This window comes from Mauremys mutica, chromosome 5 (assembly GCF_020497125.1).
Source record: "Mauremys mutica isolate MM-2020 ecotype Southern chromosome 5, ASM2049712v1, whole genome shotgun sequence".
Taxonomy (NCBI): Eukaryota; Metazoa; Chordata; order Testudines; family Geoemydidae; genus Mauremys; species Mauremys mutica.
The window spans coordinates 698620-719141 of NC_059076.1; the positions used below are offsets into that span (position 1 = coordinate 698620).

At 51.0% G+C, this 20522-nt stretch overlaps 1 protein-coding gene across 4 annotated transcripts in view; it reads left to right on the forward strand.

Moving 5' to 3' along the window:
* Window positions 1–13694, forward strand: part of LOC123371349 (UDP-glucuronosyltransferase 2A2-like) — a 60531-nt gene extending 46837 nt beyond the window's left edge. For all 4 annotated transcript variants that reach the window (XM_045018850.1, XM_045018853.1, XM_045018849.1 and 1 more), the window contains exons 3-6: window positions 2743–2874; window positions 3570–3657; window positions 9723–9942; window positions 13002–13694. In XM_045018850.1, the coding sequence (XP_044874785.1) occupies window positions 2743–2874; window positions 3570–3657; window positions 9723–9942; window positions 13002–13281 (720 nt within the window). In that variant the 3' untranslated portion in view covers window positions 13282–13694. The remainder of the gene's footprint in view (window positions 1–2742; window positions 2875–3569; window positions 3658–9722; window positions 9943–13001) is intronic.
* Window positions 13695–20522: the final 6828 nt, after the last annotated feature.

Below are 20522 nucleotides of genomic sequence, written 5' to 3' on the forward strand. Positions count from 1 at the left end.
AGTGTCTAGGAAATGGACCGCTTGTGTGGATTGGTCTAGGCTGAGGTTGATGGTGGGATGGAAATTGTTGAAATCACGGTGGAATTCCTCGAGGGCTTCTTTTCCATGAGTCCAGATGATGAAGATGTCATCAATGTAGCGCAAGTAGAGTAGGGGCGTTAGGGAACGAGAGCTAAGGAAGCGTTGTTCTAAGTCAGCCATAAAGATGTGAGCATACTGAGGGGCCATGCGGGTACCCATAGCAGTGCCGCTGACTTGAAGATATATATTGTCCCCAAATGTGAAATAGTTGTGGGTGAGGACAAAGTCACAAAGTTCAGCCACCAGGTTTGCCGTGATATTATCGGGGATACTGTTCCTGATGGCTTGTAGTCCATCTTCGTGTGGAATGTTAGTGTAGAGGGCTTCCACATCCATAGTGGCCAGAATGGTGTTTTCTGGAAGATCACCGATGGATTGTAGTTTCCTCAGGAAGTCAGTGGTGTCTTGAAGATAGCTGGGGGTGCTGGTAGCATAGGGCCTGAGGAGAGAGTCCACATAGCCAGACAATCCTGCTGTTAAGGTGCCAATGCTTGAGATGATGGGGCGTCCAAGATTTCCAGGTTTATGGATCTTGGGTAGCAAATAGAATACACCTGGTCGGGGTTCTAGGCATGTGTCTGTACAGATCTGTTCCTGTGCTTTCTCAGGGAGTTTTTTGAGCAGATGGTGTAGTTTCTTTTGGTAATCATCAGTGGGATCAGAGGGTAATGGCTTGTAGAATGTGGAGTTAGAGAGCTGCCTAGCAGCCTCTTGTTCATATTCCGACCTATTCATGATGACGACAGCACCTCCTTTGTCTGCCTGTTTGATTATGATGTCAGAGTTGTTCTTGAGGCTGTTGATGGCATTGTGTTCAGCACGGCTTAGGTTATGGGGCAAGTGATGTTGCTTTTCCACAATAAATCCAGTGTCTCTGTTCAGTCCATGATTTTTAGTCTCTAGCAGAGTCGTGAATTTAAGCTCCCAGGCTCGGCATTTGAAAGTGCTGGGCAGGTTTCCTTTGAGGATGAGGCCTGAGAGCTCCGATATGGAGCGATCGTTCTGTGAAAAATGCTCACCCACAGGTGACAGGGTGTTTTTGTCTGTTATCGTTTTCCTGGGTGAGTTCATTCGAGAGTGTAGCTATTATCTGGCTCCACCCCATAGTTGTGGTTGAGGTATTTAGTGCACTGGATGAGGTAGGACCCTGTGTAGGACCCACCTGTGGATCTTTATGGGGGAGAGGGTCATTAAGGCACAGCAGTGGTGAATCCAGTGCTCAGCTTAAAAAATACCCGAGTACACCCCTCATCCCATGGCTCTCTACTCACCCAAGCTGTGCCTCCCACCTCTGTATTGCTGTTTTTAGCAGCATCACATCTGGCCGCTGGAGCCTTTGGCGGGGGGAAGCATCAGGAAAAGGGTCCCTCCCTCCACAGGGAAAGGCTCTGGCAGCGGGAAAAGGCAGCAGGGACAGACTGAGGCTTTCCTTGCTGCCTCCCCCCCTGCCAGAGCCCTTTCGCGCCGACGAAAGTGGTGTGTAGCGTAGACGTCGCCTGAGTCAGATAGGAATGATGGACAGATTGAACTGCTTGGCGCCAGGCATGTGCCTGTGCTGCAGGGCCGCCCAGAGAATTCCGGGGGCCTGGGGTCTTCGGCGGCGGGGGCCCCTTCCGTTCCAGGACTCGCCGTTGAAGTGTCCCGAAGACCCGCGGCGGGGCCCCCCTGCCGCTGAATTACCGCCGAAGCGGGACCTGCCGCCGAAGTGCAGCCCGGTCATGGGCGGGAGTTCGGCGGCGGGGGGCCCCGCCACGGGTCTTCGGGGCACTTTGGCGGCTGGTCCCGGAACGGAAGGGCCCCCCGCCGCCAAATTACCGCCGAAGACCGAGCTGAACTTCGGCGGCGGGTCCCACTTTGGCGGTAATTTGGCGGCGGCGGGGGGGTTCTTCCGCCCCGGAGCGGAAGGACCCCCCCGCAGGCGAAGACCAGGAGCGAGTGAGGGACCCTGCTCCAGGGGCCCTGAAAAACTCTTGTGGGGGCCCCTGCGAGGCCCGGGGCCTGGGGCAAATTGCCCCTCTTGCCCCCCCCCGGGCGGCCCTGCTGTGCTGAGCAGCTAATAAACGATGACGATGAAAGCTTTGTTAAACCAGCTGCCCATGCAATCGCCTTTTTTAAAAGCTAGCCATTGGCTCATTATACCTGTGTCAGCTAGATTCAAGAACCCTCTGCGGTAAGAAATTTCCCCATGTAGGAGCTTAGAGACCATGATCAAATAACATTTTAGCCTTCTCTTTGATAAGCTTTGTATTTACATTAATATGTCTCTTCCCATGTGTATTTCTACTGAGTACCTTTCACCTAGTTCACTATGCAGTGCCTTGAAAAGTGGGTTAGAATTTAAAGGGATAGCGTGTCATTTTAAGGGGTTTTCTGCTCCTGTTTGCAGACTACCCTGTAGGGAAGCGGAGATCAGCAGTCAGTCTGCAAAAGAGCCAGCCTAGGGCATGGTCAATTGAGTTGTGCCTCTCTTCCTGAGGTGCGGCTCTGGATTTGGTGGTTGTGTGAGAGATTTCTGGAGTCTAAGGGAAAAAACAGTGTTACGCTTAGACTTTCAGGTTAGAGTATTTCGGTTTTATTTCGTAGGTGTGCTGTGAACAGAACACAATAGCACTGGATGGTGTGGCTGCTTTGCAACATTAAAAGGCTCTTGTCTCTCTCCAGGAAATGGAAGAGTTTGTCCAGAGTTCAGGGGAACATGGTATCGTGGTGTTTTCTCTTGGCTCGATGATTTACAACTTAACCGAGGAGAAAAGTAACATGGTTGCCTTGGCCCTCAGCCAGATTCCACAAAAGGTCAGTTATTGTCAGTGAACTGCTTTCCTGCCAACAAGATCAGCAGCACTCCTGTAAAATCCCTGCTTCCCTCAGGCCACAGCTTTCAAACTGCATTGCCTAAAGGTAGGCTCTTTACTTCCTCTCAATATAAGTGCTCTGATTTTTTATTTTTTTCTTCTCCTGCAGCTTCAATTGAAGTAACTGGGTTTGGGGCTTGCAAAGAAACAGGGTTGAGTCCTGAGTGGTCACAGAAATTAACTTGATAGTATTTTTCTTGTATATGACTCACTTGAATAAAACCATGTGGGGTGAGTTCCCATGCCACAATGAGGCAGTGTGGACTAGTGGATAGAGAGCAGGACTGGGTTCCATTCCTGGTTTGGCCACTGGCCTGCTGGGTGACCTTGGGCAAGTTACGTCCCCACCCATGCCTCAGTTTCCCCATCTGTACAATGGGGATAATGATACTGCTCTCAAAGCGCTGTGTGGGAGATCTAATCAATAGTATAATACCTTACTATAAACGTGCGTGTAAATAACTCAAGCAGCTCAAAAGAAGCCTTGCTAACCAAGGGCCTCATCTAAACCCACTGAAATCAATGGAAAGGCTCCAGTAGACGTCAGTGGGCTTTGGCTCGGGCCCCAGATTGCACTGCAGTGCGATGGTGCAGCTTGAACTACAGCACGTGTATCTTCAAACGTTTTCATTCCAGGTTCTTTGGCGGTACAAAGGGAAGAAACCAGAAACTTTAGGACCCAACACTAGGATTTATGACTGGATACCCCAGAATGACCTGCTTGGTAAGACTCTGCTGGAACTGTTCCTAGTTGAGCTTTTCTCAGTATTGACAAGCGTGTTCCCTCCCCTCTTTACTCATTTCATTTATGACAAAAAGAGACTAGATTGCCCATTATACACACACAAGCTCATCCCCTAGCCAAATGCAGCACCTGAGGTCACTTGGAGGCCAGGGTATTTAGTGTGTTGGTGATCTAGGGAGAGGTGCTTACTCAGCCTTAATTACACTGGTGACGGTAGCAGAACAAGGATAGGATTCACAAAAGGTACCGAGGGCTTGGCTACACTTGAAAATTGCAGCGCTGGGAGTTACAGCGCTGGTCGTGCAGCCGTGTAGGGACAGCGCTGGTGTGTGGCCACACTGACAGCTACCAGCGCTGCCGTGTGGCCACACTTGCAGCATTTGCAGCACTGTATTGAGAGGTGCATTGTGGGCAGCTATCCCACAGAGCACCTCGTCCCATTTTGGCGCTGTGGGTTGTGGGAAGGGGACAGAAGGGTGCGGGTCATTAGGGATGCCTTGAGGGAAGAATTTGAGGCTGAAAGCCAACAGTAATGTTTGCTGCCTTGCATGGGAGTGAAGTGCAGTGGTTACACTGTTAGGATTCTATTATCCCTAACATGATTTGCAGTGCCTGTTTCTTTACTGGGCTAAGGTATCTTTCACCATCTGCAATAATAAAGACTGTTTTCAAAGCCAAGATTTATTTTATTGAAAAGAAAAAAACTTCCTTGACAGACACACAACATTTCAGGAACCTAAAAGGGCAGGGGGGTGGGTTGGTGAACTATACAGTCACAGGTTTGCATATGTCCTGTCTGCAGTGCTGTGGAATGGCTGCTGCACTTCAGGGTGCATATACTGCATGGTGATGGGGGTTGAGTGCAGAGAGTAAGGGTCGTAGTTCTCAGGGCTGGTTGGTGAACGTACAGGTGTTGGAGGCAGCTGGTGGTGGTAAGAACCTGGATGCTGGGGAAGGGGGGTTTGAGCTGACATTGGGGCACAAGGGGAAAAGCTTTGGGACGGGGGGGCGGGGGAGTAGCACGGGACTGCTCTGCTTGCATAGCTGCGAGTGACTCAATAGAGTCCGCTTGGCGCGACAGGATGCCTAGCAGCTGCTCTGTGCTCTTCCTCTTGGCCACTGTGTTTCTCTGGCGGATCCTGCTGTCCCTCTGGCGGATCCTGCTTTCCCTTTCTCTCCACTCCTGCAGCTGTTTACTCTCTCGAGCAGAGTGATCAATAACTGTTTTCAGCATGTCTTCCCTGGTTTTTCGCGGTTTTTTCCTCAGATTCTGTAGTCTCTGTGCTGTGGTAGATCTGGGCAGTCCAGCAGTCAAGGTCACTTCTTGAAGGCAAAAATGGCAACATTTAACAGGGTAGCATTGTTAATTATCTCATCCAAGCAGTAATTCCCACACACTGAAGGAGTTTTCAGTGTTCACTTTAGCATTCTTTTCCCATACCAAATAAGACCACACATAACACAACAGGAGACAGGAAATGGTGAGTAAGGGGTACTGATTGCTTCAGGGCTGTGCAGGGGTTTCTGTGCGTTGGGGACAGCAAACAGCTACAGGGGGGATCTGCACTAAACAGTCTCCCAACATTTTCCACAGGAGTTACTCCTGGAAGATATCTCCCTGCTGCAGGTCACCAGGGAAGAGCGGGAAGGTCTTCTACAGCAATGCGGATTCCGCCCTGGCCCCTATGCAGCTTGCCAGTGTGCAGCAATGGTCCCCCCACCCTCGCGGCACAGTGGCGCGGACGCGTTAGCCTGACTGGGACAAGGACCACAGTGTCTCTCCCTATAAACCTGCGCAGGCACATTGCCCACGCTCTGGCTGAAACTTTTGAGGAGAGTACTGCAGCCGATTACCGCGACGTGATAGACCACATCAATGGGCTATTCCACATCTAGGCATGCATGTATGCAGCCCTAACCCCCCCTCCTCACCCGAAACATTTCCACCCTGAAAACAAAAGCCGCTTACCGGTAACTCGCTCCTCTGTTTGTCCTTCAGCAACTGCTGGCTGCTGCGATTGGCTTCCTTCGTCCTGGCTTGAGAAGAGCTCCTGGCTGCATGCCTCTAGGGACTCTGGGGTGTCTTCCCCATCCCAGTAGCTTCACTTGCGGTTTCCACACCCCCCTGCCTCCTCCTCCTCCTCCTCCTCCTCCTGCTGCTCCTGTCCCCCACCCTGCTCAGAAGTGTCCATCGTGGTCCTCGGATTGGCAGTGGGGTCACCCCCAAGTATCGCGTCCATCTCCCTGTAAAAACGGCAGGTCGTGGGGGCAGCGCCGGAGCGGCGGTTTCCCTCGCGGGCTTTGTAATAGGCACTCCGCAGCTCCTTTACTTTAACCCTGCATTGCAGCGCGTCCCGCTCATGGCCCCTATCCAGCATGGACCTTGACACCTGCTCAAAGATATCATAATTCCTATGGCTGGAGCGCAGCTGGGACTGCACAGCTTCCTCCCCCCAAACACTAATGAGGTCCAGCAACTCACCAGTGCTCCATGCTGGGGCTCATTTGCTACGTGGAGGCATGGTCACCTGGAAAGATTAACTGATTGCACTCCACACCTGGCTGCAGCAAACAGGAAGGGGATTTTTAAAATTCCTGGGGCACTTAAAGGGCGGGTCACCTGAGGCCAGAGCAGTACAGTGCAAACTGATGAGCAGAGTGGCTGAACAGGAATTCTGGGATATCTCCTTATTCCCTGGAGGCCAATTAAAGCGCTGGTGTGTGTCCACACCTGATGAGCAGCGCTGGATCACCAGCGCTGCAACCGCTACACCCCAACCCGACCGGGTGTACAGCCAGCGCTGCAGCCAGGGAGTTGCAGCGCTGGATGTGCCTTGCAAGTGTGGACGGAGAATAATTGCAGCGCTGGAAAGCCTCCACCAGCGCTGCAACTTGCAAGTGTAGCCAAGCCCTAAGGTGCTTAACTCTCCCTGATAACAGTGGAAGTTAGAAGCCTGAATACCTGTGTGGCCCTGGCCCTTCGTAGTTCAGCTTCAGCAGTGAAGACGTGTTCTTCTAGCTGTGTGTGTCCCAGGTTGCTGTTGGCCTACGTGGGATCAGTTAGACAAGCGTGATGGGGACCAGAGCTATGGAGAGAGTGGAACAGGCAACAACCTGAGTGAGACTCAGTATGGCCAAGTGGAGACTCTTCTCCGGGGGCAGCGGGGTGTAAACTGCACACTTGACTGTTAGGAAAGCAGTGAGCCAAGTGGGAGCGACGGTAAAGCTCTATCTGGGTAGCAGCTTTGGGTCTAAAGTCCTGAAACCAGCCAGTGCTGTTCTCAGCTGCATGGCCTGAAACACCATTGCCATAAAACCAGAGAGAACAATATTGCTTTGTCCTGGTGCTACTACCCTTGGAATCAGTGTGTGTGGCTCCCGTGACAAAAACTAGAGTAAACACAAAGAAGGGGAGCAGAAGTGGTGCAAAAACTGGAGTTACACTGGGATAAACGGGAGTGAATCAGACCCAGTAACTGGTGTGTAGCATTTAAACATCAGTATCTAGAAGGCAGCCACTGCCTTTCCCTTTTTATTTGTATTCTATTGAATCTGCTTTTTATGAAAATAAGGGGAGAACCAGGGAGTAAAAAGAGCAAGAAGTGAAGGAGGGGAAGGAAAGGAAAGAAAGAGGGGAAGGAAAGGGCGGGGGAAGGAGAGTAACAGCTCTGTTTCCATCCGCTAGGGATTAGTCAAAAGTTTCAAAAAGTTTAACCAATTTGAAAATACTTGGTCTGAGGTCCCTCTTCTCTGAAACGGTACCCGCCCTTTAACTGCCAGGTCAGCAAAGCCACTGAGCCAGGAATCTAGCTGAGCAATCAGTTGTCTGGCTAGAAGCCTGGCTCTAGAGAGCCGAGCTTTCTGTGAGTTGGAGAGTTGCCCAGCTGATGGGATAGATCCAGGGGTGAGCTGGAGCCGGTTCGCACCGGTTCGCGCGAACCCGTTGTTAAATTTAGAAGCGGTTTTAGAACTGCTTGTTAACTAGCTTCCCTGCGAGGGAAGCTTTGATGGGCTCTGCCTGGGAAGCCTGTAATTCCTCCTCCCGGCCGCCGGGGGGCGCTGTGCTGTGCTGCGAGAGCCATGTGAGCTGCCTCCTGGCCCTGTTGCTGCTCCTGCTCTTTGGACCTCTGGCCCTGGGGCTCCTGCTGCTGCTGCCCCGTGAGTCCCCGGCTGCGTCCTGCTGCTCCCAGCCCCCCCCCCCGTGTGAGTATCTGCGCCCCTCCCCCGCCTTCCCTGCCCCCAGCCACTCCCTGCCCACAGCCGCCCTCTGCCCACAGCCACCCGCAGCCACCCGCAGCCAGCCCCTGCCCCCAGCCACCCGCAGCCAGCCCCTGCCCCCAGCCACCCGCAGCCAGCCTCTGCCCCCAGCCACCCGCAGCCAGCCCCTGCCCCCAGCCACCCCCATGCCCCCAGCCACCCCCTGCCCCCAGCCGCCCTCTGCCCACAGCCACCCGCAGCCAGCCCCTGCCCACAGCCAGCCCCTACCCACAGCCACCCCTAGCCACCCCCTGCCCCCAGCCACCCACAGCCAGCCCCTGCCCACAGCCGCCCCCCTGCCCCCAGCCAGCCACAGCCACCCCCTGCCCCAGCCAGCCCCTGCCCACAGCTGCCCCCCTCCCCGCAGCCAGCCCCTGCCCGCAGCCAGCCTCTGCCCCCAGCCACCCACAGCCAGCCCCTGCCCCCAGCCAGCCCCTGCCCACAGCCGCCCCCTGCCCGCAGCCAGCCTCTGCCTGCAGCCCCTGCCCACAGCCACCCGCAGCCAGCCCCTGCCCACAGCCGCCCTCTGCCCACAGCCAGCCCTTGCCACAGCCACCCCCAGCCAGCCCCTGCCCACAGCCGCCCTCTGCCCCACCCTCTGCCCACAGCCACCCACAGCCAGCCCCTGCTCACAGCCACCCTCTGCCCGCAGCCAGCCTCTGCCTGCAGCCCCTGTCACAGCCACCCCCTGCCTGCAGCCAGCCTCTGCCCACAGCCGCCCGCAGCCACCCCCTGCCCACAGCCACCCGCAGCCCGCCCATCTGCATCACCTGCCCACAGCCAGCCCGTGTCACTCCCTGCCTCCAGCTAGCCCTGCCCCACGCCCCTATCTGCAGCCAGCCCCACATCCACTGGTGCCCTGCAGTTCCCAGGGCAGTAACCCTGCACACCTGCTTTAATGATGGGGGGGCAGGGAGCAGCTGGGACCCACACATGTGCACACCCTAGAGTGACCAGACAGCAAGTGTGAAAAATCGGGACGGGGGGAGAGGGGTAATAGGAGCCTATATAAGAAAAAGACCCAAAAATTGAGACTGTCCCTGATCACCACCCACACATGTGAAACGGAGCTCATTTCTAGTTCAGCCCCATCTTTTTAAAAAAGAACTTTAGGTAGGGTTAAAATACATCTGTATTTTCCTGGACATGTCAGGCTTTTCGGTTCTTAATCACCTCCTGGGAAAATATGGACGTATGGTAACCCTATTGGTACAAAAAATACATGCTGTCGCACATCCCTTAAATCAGAACTTTTTATAGGGAACCCGTTGTTAAATCAGAACTTTTTATAGGGAACCCGTTGTTAAGATTTTGGCAGCTCATCACTGGATAGATCCCAAAGCACACTTCGGGGAAGTAGTTTTTAGGGAGGTTCTGTATCTATCATCATCGTAACCCTCCTGCCTACGTCTAGCTATAAGGATTGTGTCCCGGTCCCAGAACATGTGAGCCAGCCTGGCTCCAGGAGACCTACTTCTCCAGCTCCACCCATGCAGCATAACCTGTGCAGGGATCGGTGTGAATGAAATATAACTTCCTGCTGGGTCAGCCTTAATCGGAGATCAATAGCAGAGTTTGTAAAGTTTTGCAAGGTACTTCCCCATTGGCTGGCGTTTGTGCATGTACACACCATTATCCGTTTCTAATGCTAATGTGGAGTAATCATGACTAGCCCCTTGTCAAACAAACCATTATTTACCTAGTTAGTACAAAATTGTTGCCTTTTCTCTGGAATCTGAGCATTTATGTACCCATCGTTCCTAAACGCTTCTCTCCTCCTATTCCAGGCCACCCCAAGACCAAAGCCTTTATTACTCACGGTGGAACCAATGGGATCTATGAAGCTATCTACCATGGGATTCCCATGGTTGGGATTCCCATCTTCGCTGACCAGCCGGATAACATTGCTCACATGAAAGCGAAAGGGATGGCAGTGGAGCTGGATTTTAACACAATGCAAACCCAGGATTTAATCGATGCATTGGATATGGTCATTAACAACTCCAGGTGAGTTCAGTCTCTGCCTAATGGGACAGGGTTGTGGTAGCTGTGTTGGTTCAAGGATACTAAGAAGACAAGGTGGGCGAGGTGGTATCTTTTATTACCTTGTATCTCTAATGGGACAGGGTCAGTTTACTGAAACCCAGTGCTGCTGAGGCGAGAAACCCAGCTGGCTCTCTCTTCTGGGAACTCTGTCACCAAAAATGCTGAACAATCTGAGCATAAACCAAGTGGTAACCTCACAGATTCTTGCATTAAGCATGTCTCTATCTGCACAAGCAACAGCTCCTGGAAGGGGTGGGCCGGAAATCAATTTCTCTCACACTGTATTTTGTGATCTCTTTGGGAAAGATCCCTCTGAAAAGGCCTTGAGCAGCCCCTGAGATTGTGTTTTCTGCTCCCTTCTTGCAGCGAGTTCGAATGAAGTCACCCAGCCCTTTCCAATGCACACATGCGACGACAGGCAAACTTCCTTCTTGGCTAGTTTGTGACCCTGCATCTTAGCTTCCCAACTTGCTACCACTGTCCATAGGGCACTGGGGGAATTCCACCTGTCTCAAGCTGCGAAACACCAGATCAGGAGGGAAAACCCTGCAAATGATCTTCCCAGAAGTATTTTTTGCAAGGGAAAATTACAATAGAAAAAGCTGGAGGGTAGGAGTGTCTTGTGGCAAACCCTCTGAAGGAGTCTCATTATGTAATAGAAAAAGGGGCTAGTTCACCTTTTCGGCTCACTTTACATCTTGACCGAGGCCATGCCTACACTCCACAATTAAGTTGATCTAACTTATGTCAGCAGTCACCGCAGTTATTAAATCGCTTGTGTGCGCACACGCTTGGGTCCTTGTGTCGGCGGTGCGCGTCCTCAGCAGGAGCGCGTCTGTTGACTGCATTGTCGGTGTGGGGCATTGTGGGATGGCTCCTGAAAGCCGGTAGCAGTCATAGAATCATAGAATCATAGAATCTCAGGGTTGGAAGGGACCTCAGGAGGTCATCTAGTCCAACCCCCTGCTCAAAGCAGGACCAAACCCAACTAAATCATCCCAGCCACGGCTTTGTCAAGCCTGACCTTAAAAACCTCTAAGGAAGGAGATTCCACTACCTCCTAGGTAACCCATTCCAGTTCTTCACCACCCTACTAGTGAAAAAGTTTTTCCTAATATCCAGCCTAAACCTCCCCCTCTGCAACTTGAGACCATTACTCCTTGTTCTGTCATCTTCTACCACTGAGAACAGTCTAGATCCATCCTCTTTGGAACCCCCTTTCAGGTAGTTGAAAGCAGCTATCAAATCCCCCCTCATTCTTCTCTTCTGCAGACTAAACAATCCCAGTTCCCTCAGCCTCTCCTCATAAGTCATGTGCTCCAGCCCCCTAATCATTTTTGTTGCCCTCCGCTGGACTCTCTCCAATTTATCCACATCCTTCTTGTAGTGTGGGGCCCAAAACTGGACACAGTACTCCAAATGAGGCCTCACCAGTGCTGAGTAGAGGGGAATGATCACATCCCTTGATCTGCTGGAAATGACCCTACTTATACAACCCAAAATGCCATTAGCCTTCTTGGCAACAAGGGCACACTGTTGACTCATATTCAGCTTTTCGTCCACCGTAACCCCTAGGTCCTTTTCTGCAGAACTGCTGCCCAGCCATTCGGTCCCTAGTCTGTAGCAGTGCATGGGATTCTTCCGTCCTAAGTGCAGGACTCTGCACTTGTCCTTGTTGAACCTCATCATATTTCTTTTGGCCCAATCCTCTAATTTGTCTAGGTCCCTCTGTATCCTATCCCTACCCTTCAGCGTATCAACCACTCCTCCCAGTTTAGTGTCATCTGCAAACTTGCTAAGGGTGCAGTCCACACCATCCTCCAGATCGTTAATGAAGATATTGACTAAAACCGGCCCCAGCACCGACCCTTGGGGCACTCCACTTGATACCAGCTGCCAACTAGACATGGAACCATTGATCACCACCCGTTGAGCCCGACCATCTAGCCAGTTTTCTATCCACCTTACCGTCCATTCATCCAGCCCATACTTCTTTAACTTGCTGGCAAGAATACTGTGGGAGACTGTATCAAAAGCTTTGCTAAAGTCCAGAAATAGCACATCCACTGCTTTCCCCTCATCCACAGAGCCGGTTATCTTGTCATAGAAGGCAATTAGGTTAGTCAGGCATGACTTGCCCTTGGTGAATCCATGCTGACTGTTCCTGATCACTTTCCCCTCCTTTAAGTGGTTCAGGATTGATTCCTTGAGGACCTGTTCCATGATTTTTCCAGGGACTGAGGTGAGACTGACTGGCCTGTAGTTCCCTGGATCTTCCTTCTTCCCTTTTTTAAAAGATGGGCACTACATTAGCTTTTTTCCAGTTATCCGGGACCTCCCCCGATCGCCATGATTTTTCAAAGATAATGGCCAATGGCTCTGCAATCTCATCGGCCAACTCCTTTAGCACCCTCGGATGCAGCGCATCCAGCCCCATAGACATGTGCTCGTCCAGCTTTCCTAAATAGCCCCGAACTACTTCTTTCTCCACAGAGAGCTGGTCACCTCCTCCCCATACCGTGCTGCAGAGTGCAGCTGTCTGGGAGCTGACCTTGTCTGTGAAGACAGAGGCAAAAAAAGCATTGAGTACACTAGCTTTCTCCACATCCTCCGTCACTAGGTTCCCTCCCTCATTCAGCAAGGGGCCCACATTTTCCTTGACTTTCTTCCTGTTGCTAACATACCTAAAGAAACCCTTCTTGTTACTCCTAAAAGCAGTCTCCATAAGCAATGCAGTGTCTGCGCTGACACTGCATGGACCTAATGACATCGACCATGACTCTACACTGCTCGGGGAGGGGGTGTTACTCAGTTGGCATAGAGAGGCACCTACGTCGGTGAGCGCCAAATTTAAGTGAAGATGCTTCCGCAGCTTACATTGACCTGACCCTGTAGTTTGGAGCAGGGAGTCTGGTCAGCGATCCCTTTGCTTGCAAGGTGCCCCATACTGTAGCTGTGTTGGGGAAAGCGCTGTTTCAGAATAACCACCACTTGTTTTGGTTTTCCCCCCATTTCTTCAGCTATAAGGAAAATGCAGTGAGGTTATCCGAGATTCACCACGACCAGCCCATAAAGCCTCTGGACCGAGCTGTCTTCTGGATCGAATTTGTCATGCGCCATAAAGGAGCGAAGCACTTGAGACCAGCAGCTCATGAGCTCACCTGGTACCAGTATCACTGCCTGGACGTCCTGGCGTTCTTGCTCATCTGTGCAGCAGCTGCTGTTTTCATTGCTGTCAGGTGCTGCTTGTTTTGCTGTAAGAAATGCGGTAGGATTGTAACGAAAAAGAAAACGGAGTAGATTTGCTGTTCCCATTGGCCACGCTTGTCTCTGGTTAGGCCGTGGTTCAGCCAGGTACTTCAGCTTGTTCGTGGTCCTGTCGATCAAGGCATATGCTGAAAATGAGGCGCACGCTGTAATACCCATGCGTAATCAGGGCCATGTTCTGGTGATGTATCAGGAAAGCTGCACACTTAGCAAATGTGATGTTTACAGTAATTTCCTTTTGGCTTGAATAAGAATGAATCATTAGCTTGATCCACCAATCGGACTCCTTCGGTGATTACACAGGGACTTGTCATATGCTAACTGTGGCAATGATTTTCAGAATGTAACTTTCCGGAGACTTTATTTTAAAAGGACAAAGCCCATATGTTTTAGGTCCTTTGCTGTGTCTTCCACCTGCAGGTATTAAAGTTGATTTGCCCAACCTGTGATCTGTGAGAGTGTGTCCTCACTAGATCACCCAGAACCAGAATATCTGTGTCTCTGTTGTATGGCTCCTGGAAAAGCAGACACTGACTAGTTCGGAGCTCAGATAAGTGGTCAGATGCTCCTAGAAGATGCCCACCTAACAAGGCCAAGACTTCTGAAAATAGCCATCTGCCTGTAGGTTCCTATGTCCATATTTAAGTGTCTTAATAGATAACCTGATTTTCAAATGTTCTGGGCATGCAGCAGCTCCGTCTGACTTCAGTTGGAGATGCTGGGTGCTCAACATGTTTGAAAATCAGGGATTTTTTTAGCAACCATGGTGAGGATCGAGGAATAGGCTCCTTTGAAAATCCAATGTTAGTGAGGTGTGCCACTCCCATTGAATTTCACCATACTCTCTTGGCCTCCTTTCAGAATCTCAGCCAAAGAGAAGAACTTCATGGCCTGTGTCTGAAAGCCTCATCTGGAGTATAAAATGGGAATGGTTTGTGTAGTGCTATGGGGGCTCCAATTGGATCCCTTCTGCTTTGGCTTTCGTGAAAAATCTTTCCAACATTTAATGAAACTTTATCCTGAGTTTAATTTCTGTGGGTGAAGCCACAATTTGATGGCTGAGAATTATAGCGCTGGGAATTCAGTAGGCATGTGCTAGAGCATGGGCCCAAGAAAGGGGGTGGCTGTTAGAACGGCAGCCTTCCCAGACGTGCAATTGAAGGGCAGTAACTCTATATGCTGGGAATATCAGTCTCTACAGCGTAGAACTCCCAATGGTCAAACCAGTACACAAGGGGATCCAGGAAATGGCAGACTAACTCAAGGGGTTTTATGTGCATAGGTCTGCCCCCTTTGCTCCCTAGTCCAGTGCTCAGTCTCCAGCCCCGGCCCAAAGCAACTCAGCAAGCTGAAGAAAACAGCTGCTCTGCCCAACCAAGGTGTGGAGACAGACTGGTAGGGGGAAGGCATTCCACTGTGTCCCATCCCCTCCATACACACATCCATGCATTCTTCTGGCCTGCTGTATAGGGAGTCCTGTGCTGCAGGATTCCCTCTTCCCCGTGGTCCCCCTTCTGTGGGGCATGGAGTTAGCCTTAGGGCACATGGTCTCTGTTTATCTTGCTAGCTGGCCTCCACAGCAGAACCAGCAACTTGTACATCCTGCCAGCTGCCAACGCTCCCTGAAGACTCGTATTAACGTCAGCGGGCTTTGGCGCAGGCCTTTACTGGCTTAGCTCATCGTGCCATCACTAATTCCCAAGCGTCTGCTGCCATACACAGGAGTGGTGCACCTGTGCTACAGCATTCCAGAGCTTCTGGAGAGGAGACCTGCTGAATAATGGGCCCTGTGGCTTCATTGGTCTGTAAGAGGTTGTCTTAAAATGCTCCTGGAACCGCCAAGTGGAATTTCCCTCCATAATGGGCAAACCTACTATCGGCCTAGTGGAACAACTCCTCAGCAGCTGTAGATCCGTATCAGTTATTCTGGTGAGCGCCATGAAGCTGTGCCAATTTTATAACAGCTGAGGTCTGTCCCACTTATGAGCCTGGGGCTTGCTACAGATCGTGTCTAAGAGTGCCTTTAAACTTGCCTTCATTGTCAGAGTTGGGTTGCATTTGTAAATATGATCCAGCGGCTCATAAACTAAGGGCCTCTCCCTACAGGGTACTCACACAGGAGAGACTAACGAGGATGACCACGACTCTCCTACACCTCCCTTCAGCAAAGAGTGTCGGCTAGTCTCTGGGAGACGGCGCCGCTTACTCTGATTGCATCCAGTTAGATGATCAGACTGTCAGTAGCCCACACGGAAAGGAAAGGGGAGGGAAGATGGGTTCACATGCTCCAGGACCCAGGTAGCTTCCTCGCCGGATGATGCCAGGCCGAGTCAGCCCACCGTGCTTGCGTTAGAGTAGTCCTGGTCACAAGCTTTCGCTTCACAGGGTACTCTGGGCATCTTCCGGTAACAGTCACTCACACTGGTGTACACACACACACACCAAGGCCTTTATTTCCTATTACCACGATGCATCTTTACCTTACGTCCGGACCCAATACCATGAGGCGGTATGACAACCCCTCTTGAGGCAGTAAAAACCCCTCAGCACCGGTGCATACCTAATGCATTTACCTATGCATTACCTAATGCATTTACCTATGCATTAACTTTGTTGGCCAACCCAGCAGTTCCCCAGTACTGCTATAAACTAACCTTGTTGGGGCCTTTCCCCAATACCACTTGCATCTGATCTTGCTGCACAGTCAATAAGTTCAGATGGCGTGAGCCCAACAGAGACAGACGTCCCCACGGACAGTCCTCCTCCGATACCCCAATAGAGATTTCAAAAGGTCTTTTACCTCTATTGTGGCGCCATGGGGTTCGAAGGGGAACGATCCGTAGTAGCCGTCTGTGGGTCCGTGGGCGTTGCCATCCCGGACGAGCCCCCAAATTGTTGGAGAAAAACTCAGTTCTCGCTTTTTCTTTGGGTGCAGCAAAATCAAATACTTTATTATTTCTCCAGTAATTACAATAGAGGGAGGTATCAGAGGGGTAGCCGTGTTAGTCTGGTTCTATAGAAGCAGCAAAGAATCCTGTGGCACCTTATAGACTAACAGACGTTTTGCAGCATGAGCTTTCGTGGGTTAATACCCATTTCTTCTTGCATCCGAAGAAGTGGGTATTCACCCACGAAAGCTCATGCTGCAAAACGTCTGTTAGTCTATAAGGTGCCACAGGATTCTTTGCTGCTTCAATAGAGGGAGGGAGTATCCTAGGACACAGGGTTGCCTCAGTCCCGGACAGGTCTCTGAACTGGTAAACAATTACAGCAAGCCTTTATACCTTTGTTACAGACAATAACAAGCAATAATACAGACAATAATGAGCAACAACTGCATTTTGTTTATACATAAGCCATCCTGCTATCTTATTTTTCTCACTTCTAGGAGACGCCAGTCTACATATTTGTTCATCAGTTGCAAGGTCGTAATAACTTCTTACACAGTTCTTTCCCTCTCGCCTCACACCATCCTTGCTTCTACAAGTCTCACGTCATTAGGGTTACAGTGTGGCCTAACTCTTGCTAACTACTAGCCTGACTCTTGCTAACTGACTGACATGCATTAAGATCCCCTTCAAATCCTTGTTAATTCTTTCCCTACTTCCACAATTGTCAAAAAATTGCAGCTCACTTGCAGACAAGCTGTGGAAAAGTAATTACCTTGTTATTTGCAATAATAAAGTCCATTATTACTTTTCCGCCATTTTCCACTATCGGCCACCCGGGGCTGAGAGCAGGGGCCTGGGGCTGAGAGCAGGAACATGGGGCTGACAGTGGGGGCTCCCACTGTCAAAATCGTGGTGGAAGCCTAATATTGCGGAATCCCCAGTTTCTGCAAGTTAAGTAGGGCCTTGGCCAATATGCATTATAAAAGAGCTAAGCCCTAATGGGGACACAATCATGACAGCCAATCTGCAGCTGCCATCCTGTTTTCCCAATCAAGGCTAACATAGGCACCTATGGTCTCCAAACAACCATAAGCTCAGTTAACTCTTCCACTGCCTAACACATACAGTAGGACTAGTGTAAGAATCATCCCTGCTGAGAGCTGCATGGAGATCCGGTGTGTGCATCTCCCCTCCTCCACATGTAACTGGAGCTCCAGATCCTCCCTGGCACCATCCCCCTGCACTTCCTAGACTCTGCAGAGGGCTCACTGCAGGCTCTAAGATCCACACTGGGGGAGGAGAGGGCTGGAGTAGAATCAGGGAGATGCATATCATCCACCCTCCAACTCCCCAGAAGATGCCTGAAAAAAATAATACTGTTCCAGGCCATATTGACTTATCTTGGCAGCCCTTGTCCCAGGAACCTGGGAACTTCCACAGCCACAGGGGGAATCCAATGGCACTGGCAGGGGGTTCGGGTGTCCAACAAACAAGAGAAGGAATGTGGGGCCTTTGTACAGATGGCTGTGGCCTCTTGCAGATCCCCCCAGGATCGAGGTGAATCTTGTGGAATCGAAAGGTCTGGGAGATGGCAACCTTGCTCCCAATGGGGCAATTTGGGTTCATCTTCATGAGGATTTTCAGTAAACATTCCCCTGTCATGGCTATTAATGCCAGAGGGGACAATCTATGTGAGTGCAATGTTAAGTCTGAGATTTTAAAACAAAAACAGAGAGAAAACTGTTCAATTCTCATGGCAGCATAAGCTCATGTGCAAGTGAATGATAGCTAGGGTGACCAGATGTCCCAATTTTATAGGGACAGTCCCAATATTTGGGGCTTTTTCTTATATAGGCTCCTATTACTCCCCACCCCATCCCGATTTTTCACACTTGCTGTCTGGTCACCCTAATGATAGCAGGACCTTTCCTTACATGGTTTATTTACAGGCATACTCATCAGTATAGGCTGACTGCATAACAGTGGGTGATGTGACAAGTTATCGGGCAAATATGGCACAAATATGGGTTAATGAAAACTTGCAGCAGCAAAGACCTTTTCAGACTATTAATGTCAGTCTCTGGAGTTTGCTAATCTCTCATGACCTCCTACACCACAAAGTAAACAACAGTGTTATAAAGGAAACTAGAAACTCCTCTAATTACTGAAACAGCTTAAGCCACTGCTGAGTATTAGTGGGCTGAAAAGACAGAGGCCAGTACTTTTTCAACACTCTTTGTATTATGTGTTATGGTTTTCTCTATGGAGAGTGCTGCCATAATGGCTCTCTGGGTCTTTTGTGTAGTGCTGAGAGAGGCTTCTAAAATCAGTGATTGGGATGGATGTAGGAATCACTGGATGAAATTCTCAGGCCTGTGTAATGCAGCTAGTCAGATTAGATGATCATAATGATCCCTGATGGCTTTAAAATCTCCAACGCAGAAAGTAACTTTTTATTTTCAAAAGCCAGTGTGATGGGGCAAGGCCAGATGGCTACAGTAAAGTACTGAGGAACAGGTATGTTAGCCCCAGGCTAAACAAATCCCTAGCACCATGGTAACCAAATGGCAGTTTCTCCAGGTTAATCAAGGCAGGCTAATCAGGGCACCTGGGGTCAAATAAGATCTTTCTAGAAGGCAGTGGAGATAGCTACACTGATTTGGCTGCTGCAAGCCAAACGTGTAGCAGTGACGTGTGTGCATGGGGCCATGAGCCATTACCCCACCATCCCAGTGGAGATAGAGGTCCAGGGGAACCCCATTGAGGTGACAGTGGGCGTTGTTCCTAAACTCCCATATCCTGTAGTTATTGGGAGGGACTATCCAGGGTTTGATAATTTACTCCCCCCGGAGAGACTGGAGGGAGGTGGAGACCCTGTTGGCAGCGACTCATCATTGGGGGAATGTCAACCCCCAATGTTTTCTGAGTTTTCTCAGGATCTATTGTCAGCCGCCCAAAAGGCCCGGAAGACAAAAAAAGAAAGGAAGGCCGCGAAGGCTTTGGGAACCCGGATCCTGACCCAGGGCCAGAAGACCACGCTAGTAGGTAGATGGACACGAGCAGCCATCAGAGAAACTACCAACACGGAAGGTGAGCCGGAGGCTGGCCCCGGCCGTGATGGCGACGAGCCGTTGGAAGAAGCAGAAGCCGGCCCCAGGGAGCTCAGGCAGGTTAGTCCTGGGAGAGAGACTTTCGGACGGGACCAGGCAGAGGACCCTAGATATGATAACGTCAGGAAAGAGGTGGCTGAGATAGATGGGAAAGACTGGGATACCCTATTGCCTTACCTCATGTTCGCCATCCGGGAAGTTCCACAAGCCTCCACAGGTTTCTCTCCATTCAAACTACTATATGGGCGCCATCCCCGAGGCATATTGGATATAGCCAGAGAAACCTGGGAAGAGGAGCCAAATCCCGGAAGGAACATAGTAGAGCATGTACGACAGATGAGGGATCGGATAGCCCAAGTTACACCCATTGTACGAGAACATTTGGAGAAAGCACAGGAGACCCAACGGACCCATTATAACCACCAAGCAAAGCTTCGACGGTTCCAAACAGGGGATCGAGTAATGGTCCTGGTGCCCACAGCAGAAAGCAAGCTGTTGGCCCAGTAGCAGGGACCAGTGATGAGCTGCCAAATTTTTAACAACGGGTTCCCTCCTCCCTCCAAAATTTTAACAACGGGTTCCCTCCTTCCCAGGGCCTTCCTTAGCCATAGGCAGAACAGGCAGCCGCCTAGGGCACCACTAGGTCTGGGGGCACCGCTCTGCTGGGAGCCCGGACAGACGGGAAGCAGTGGAGCATGTAAGAGCAGGGCTGCTGAGTCCTAAAGAGAGCTGAATGCAAAACAGTCTGAGGGAGGGGATGGGCTGCTGGGGTCTCTGGGAAGGAACTCACCTGTAGGGTGACCAGATGTCCTGATTTTATAGGGACAGTCCTGATTTTTGGGTCTTTTTCTTATATAGGCTCCTATTCCCCCCACCCCCGTCCCGATTTTTCACATTTGCTGTCTGGTCACCCTAGGTGGGGGTGATTGGTACCTATATAAGAAAAAGGCCCAAATATTGGGACTGGCCCTATAAAATTAGGACATCTGGATCTGGTCACCCTAGCTGGGGAGTGCGTCTCTCCCCCGGGCTGGCAGTGATCCATCTCATCCCGGGGGGAGCTGCACAGGGCAGGATGAGCTGCTGTGGCTCCATGGGTGCCCCGTCCCTGAGATCAGATGCTGTGCTAACTTCACCATGGTCATTGGGCTGGCGGTGGTGCTCATTGGCATGTGATCGGAGATGAGGGTTTGCTGCTGCTGTTGCCACTCTGCACCCCAAGAGGTGGATTTTGGGGTCCTGCAGTTTTCCACCTATCTCCTCCTCTACTGCA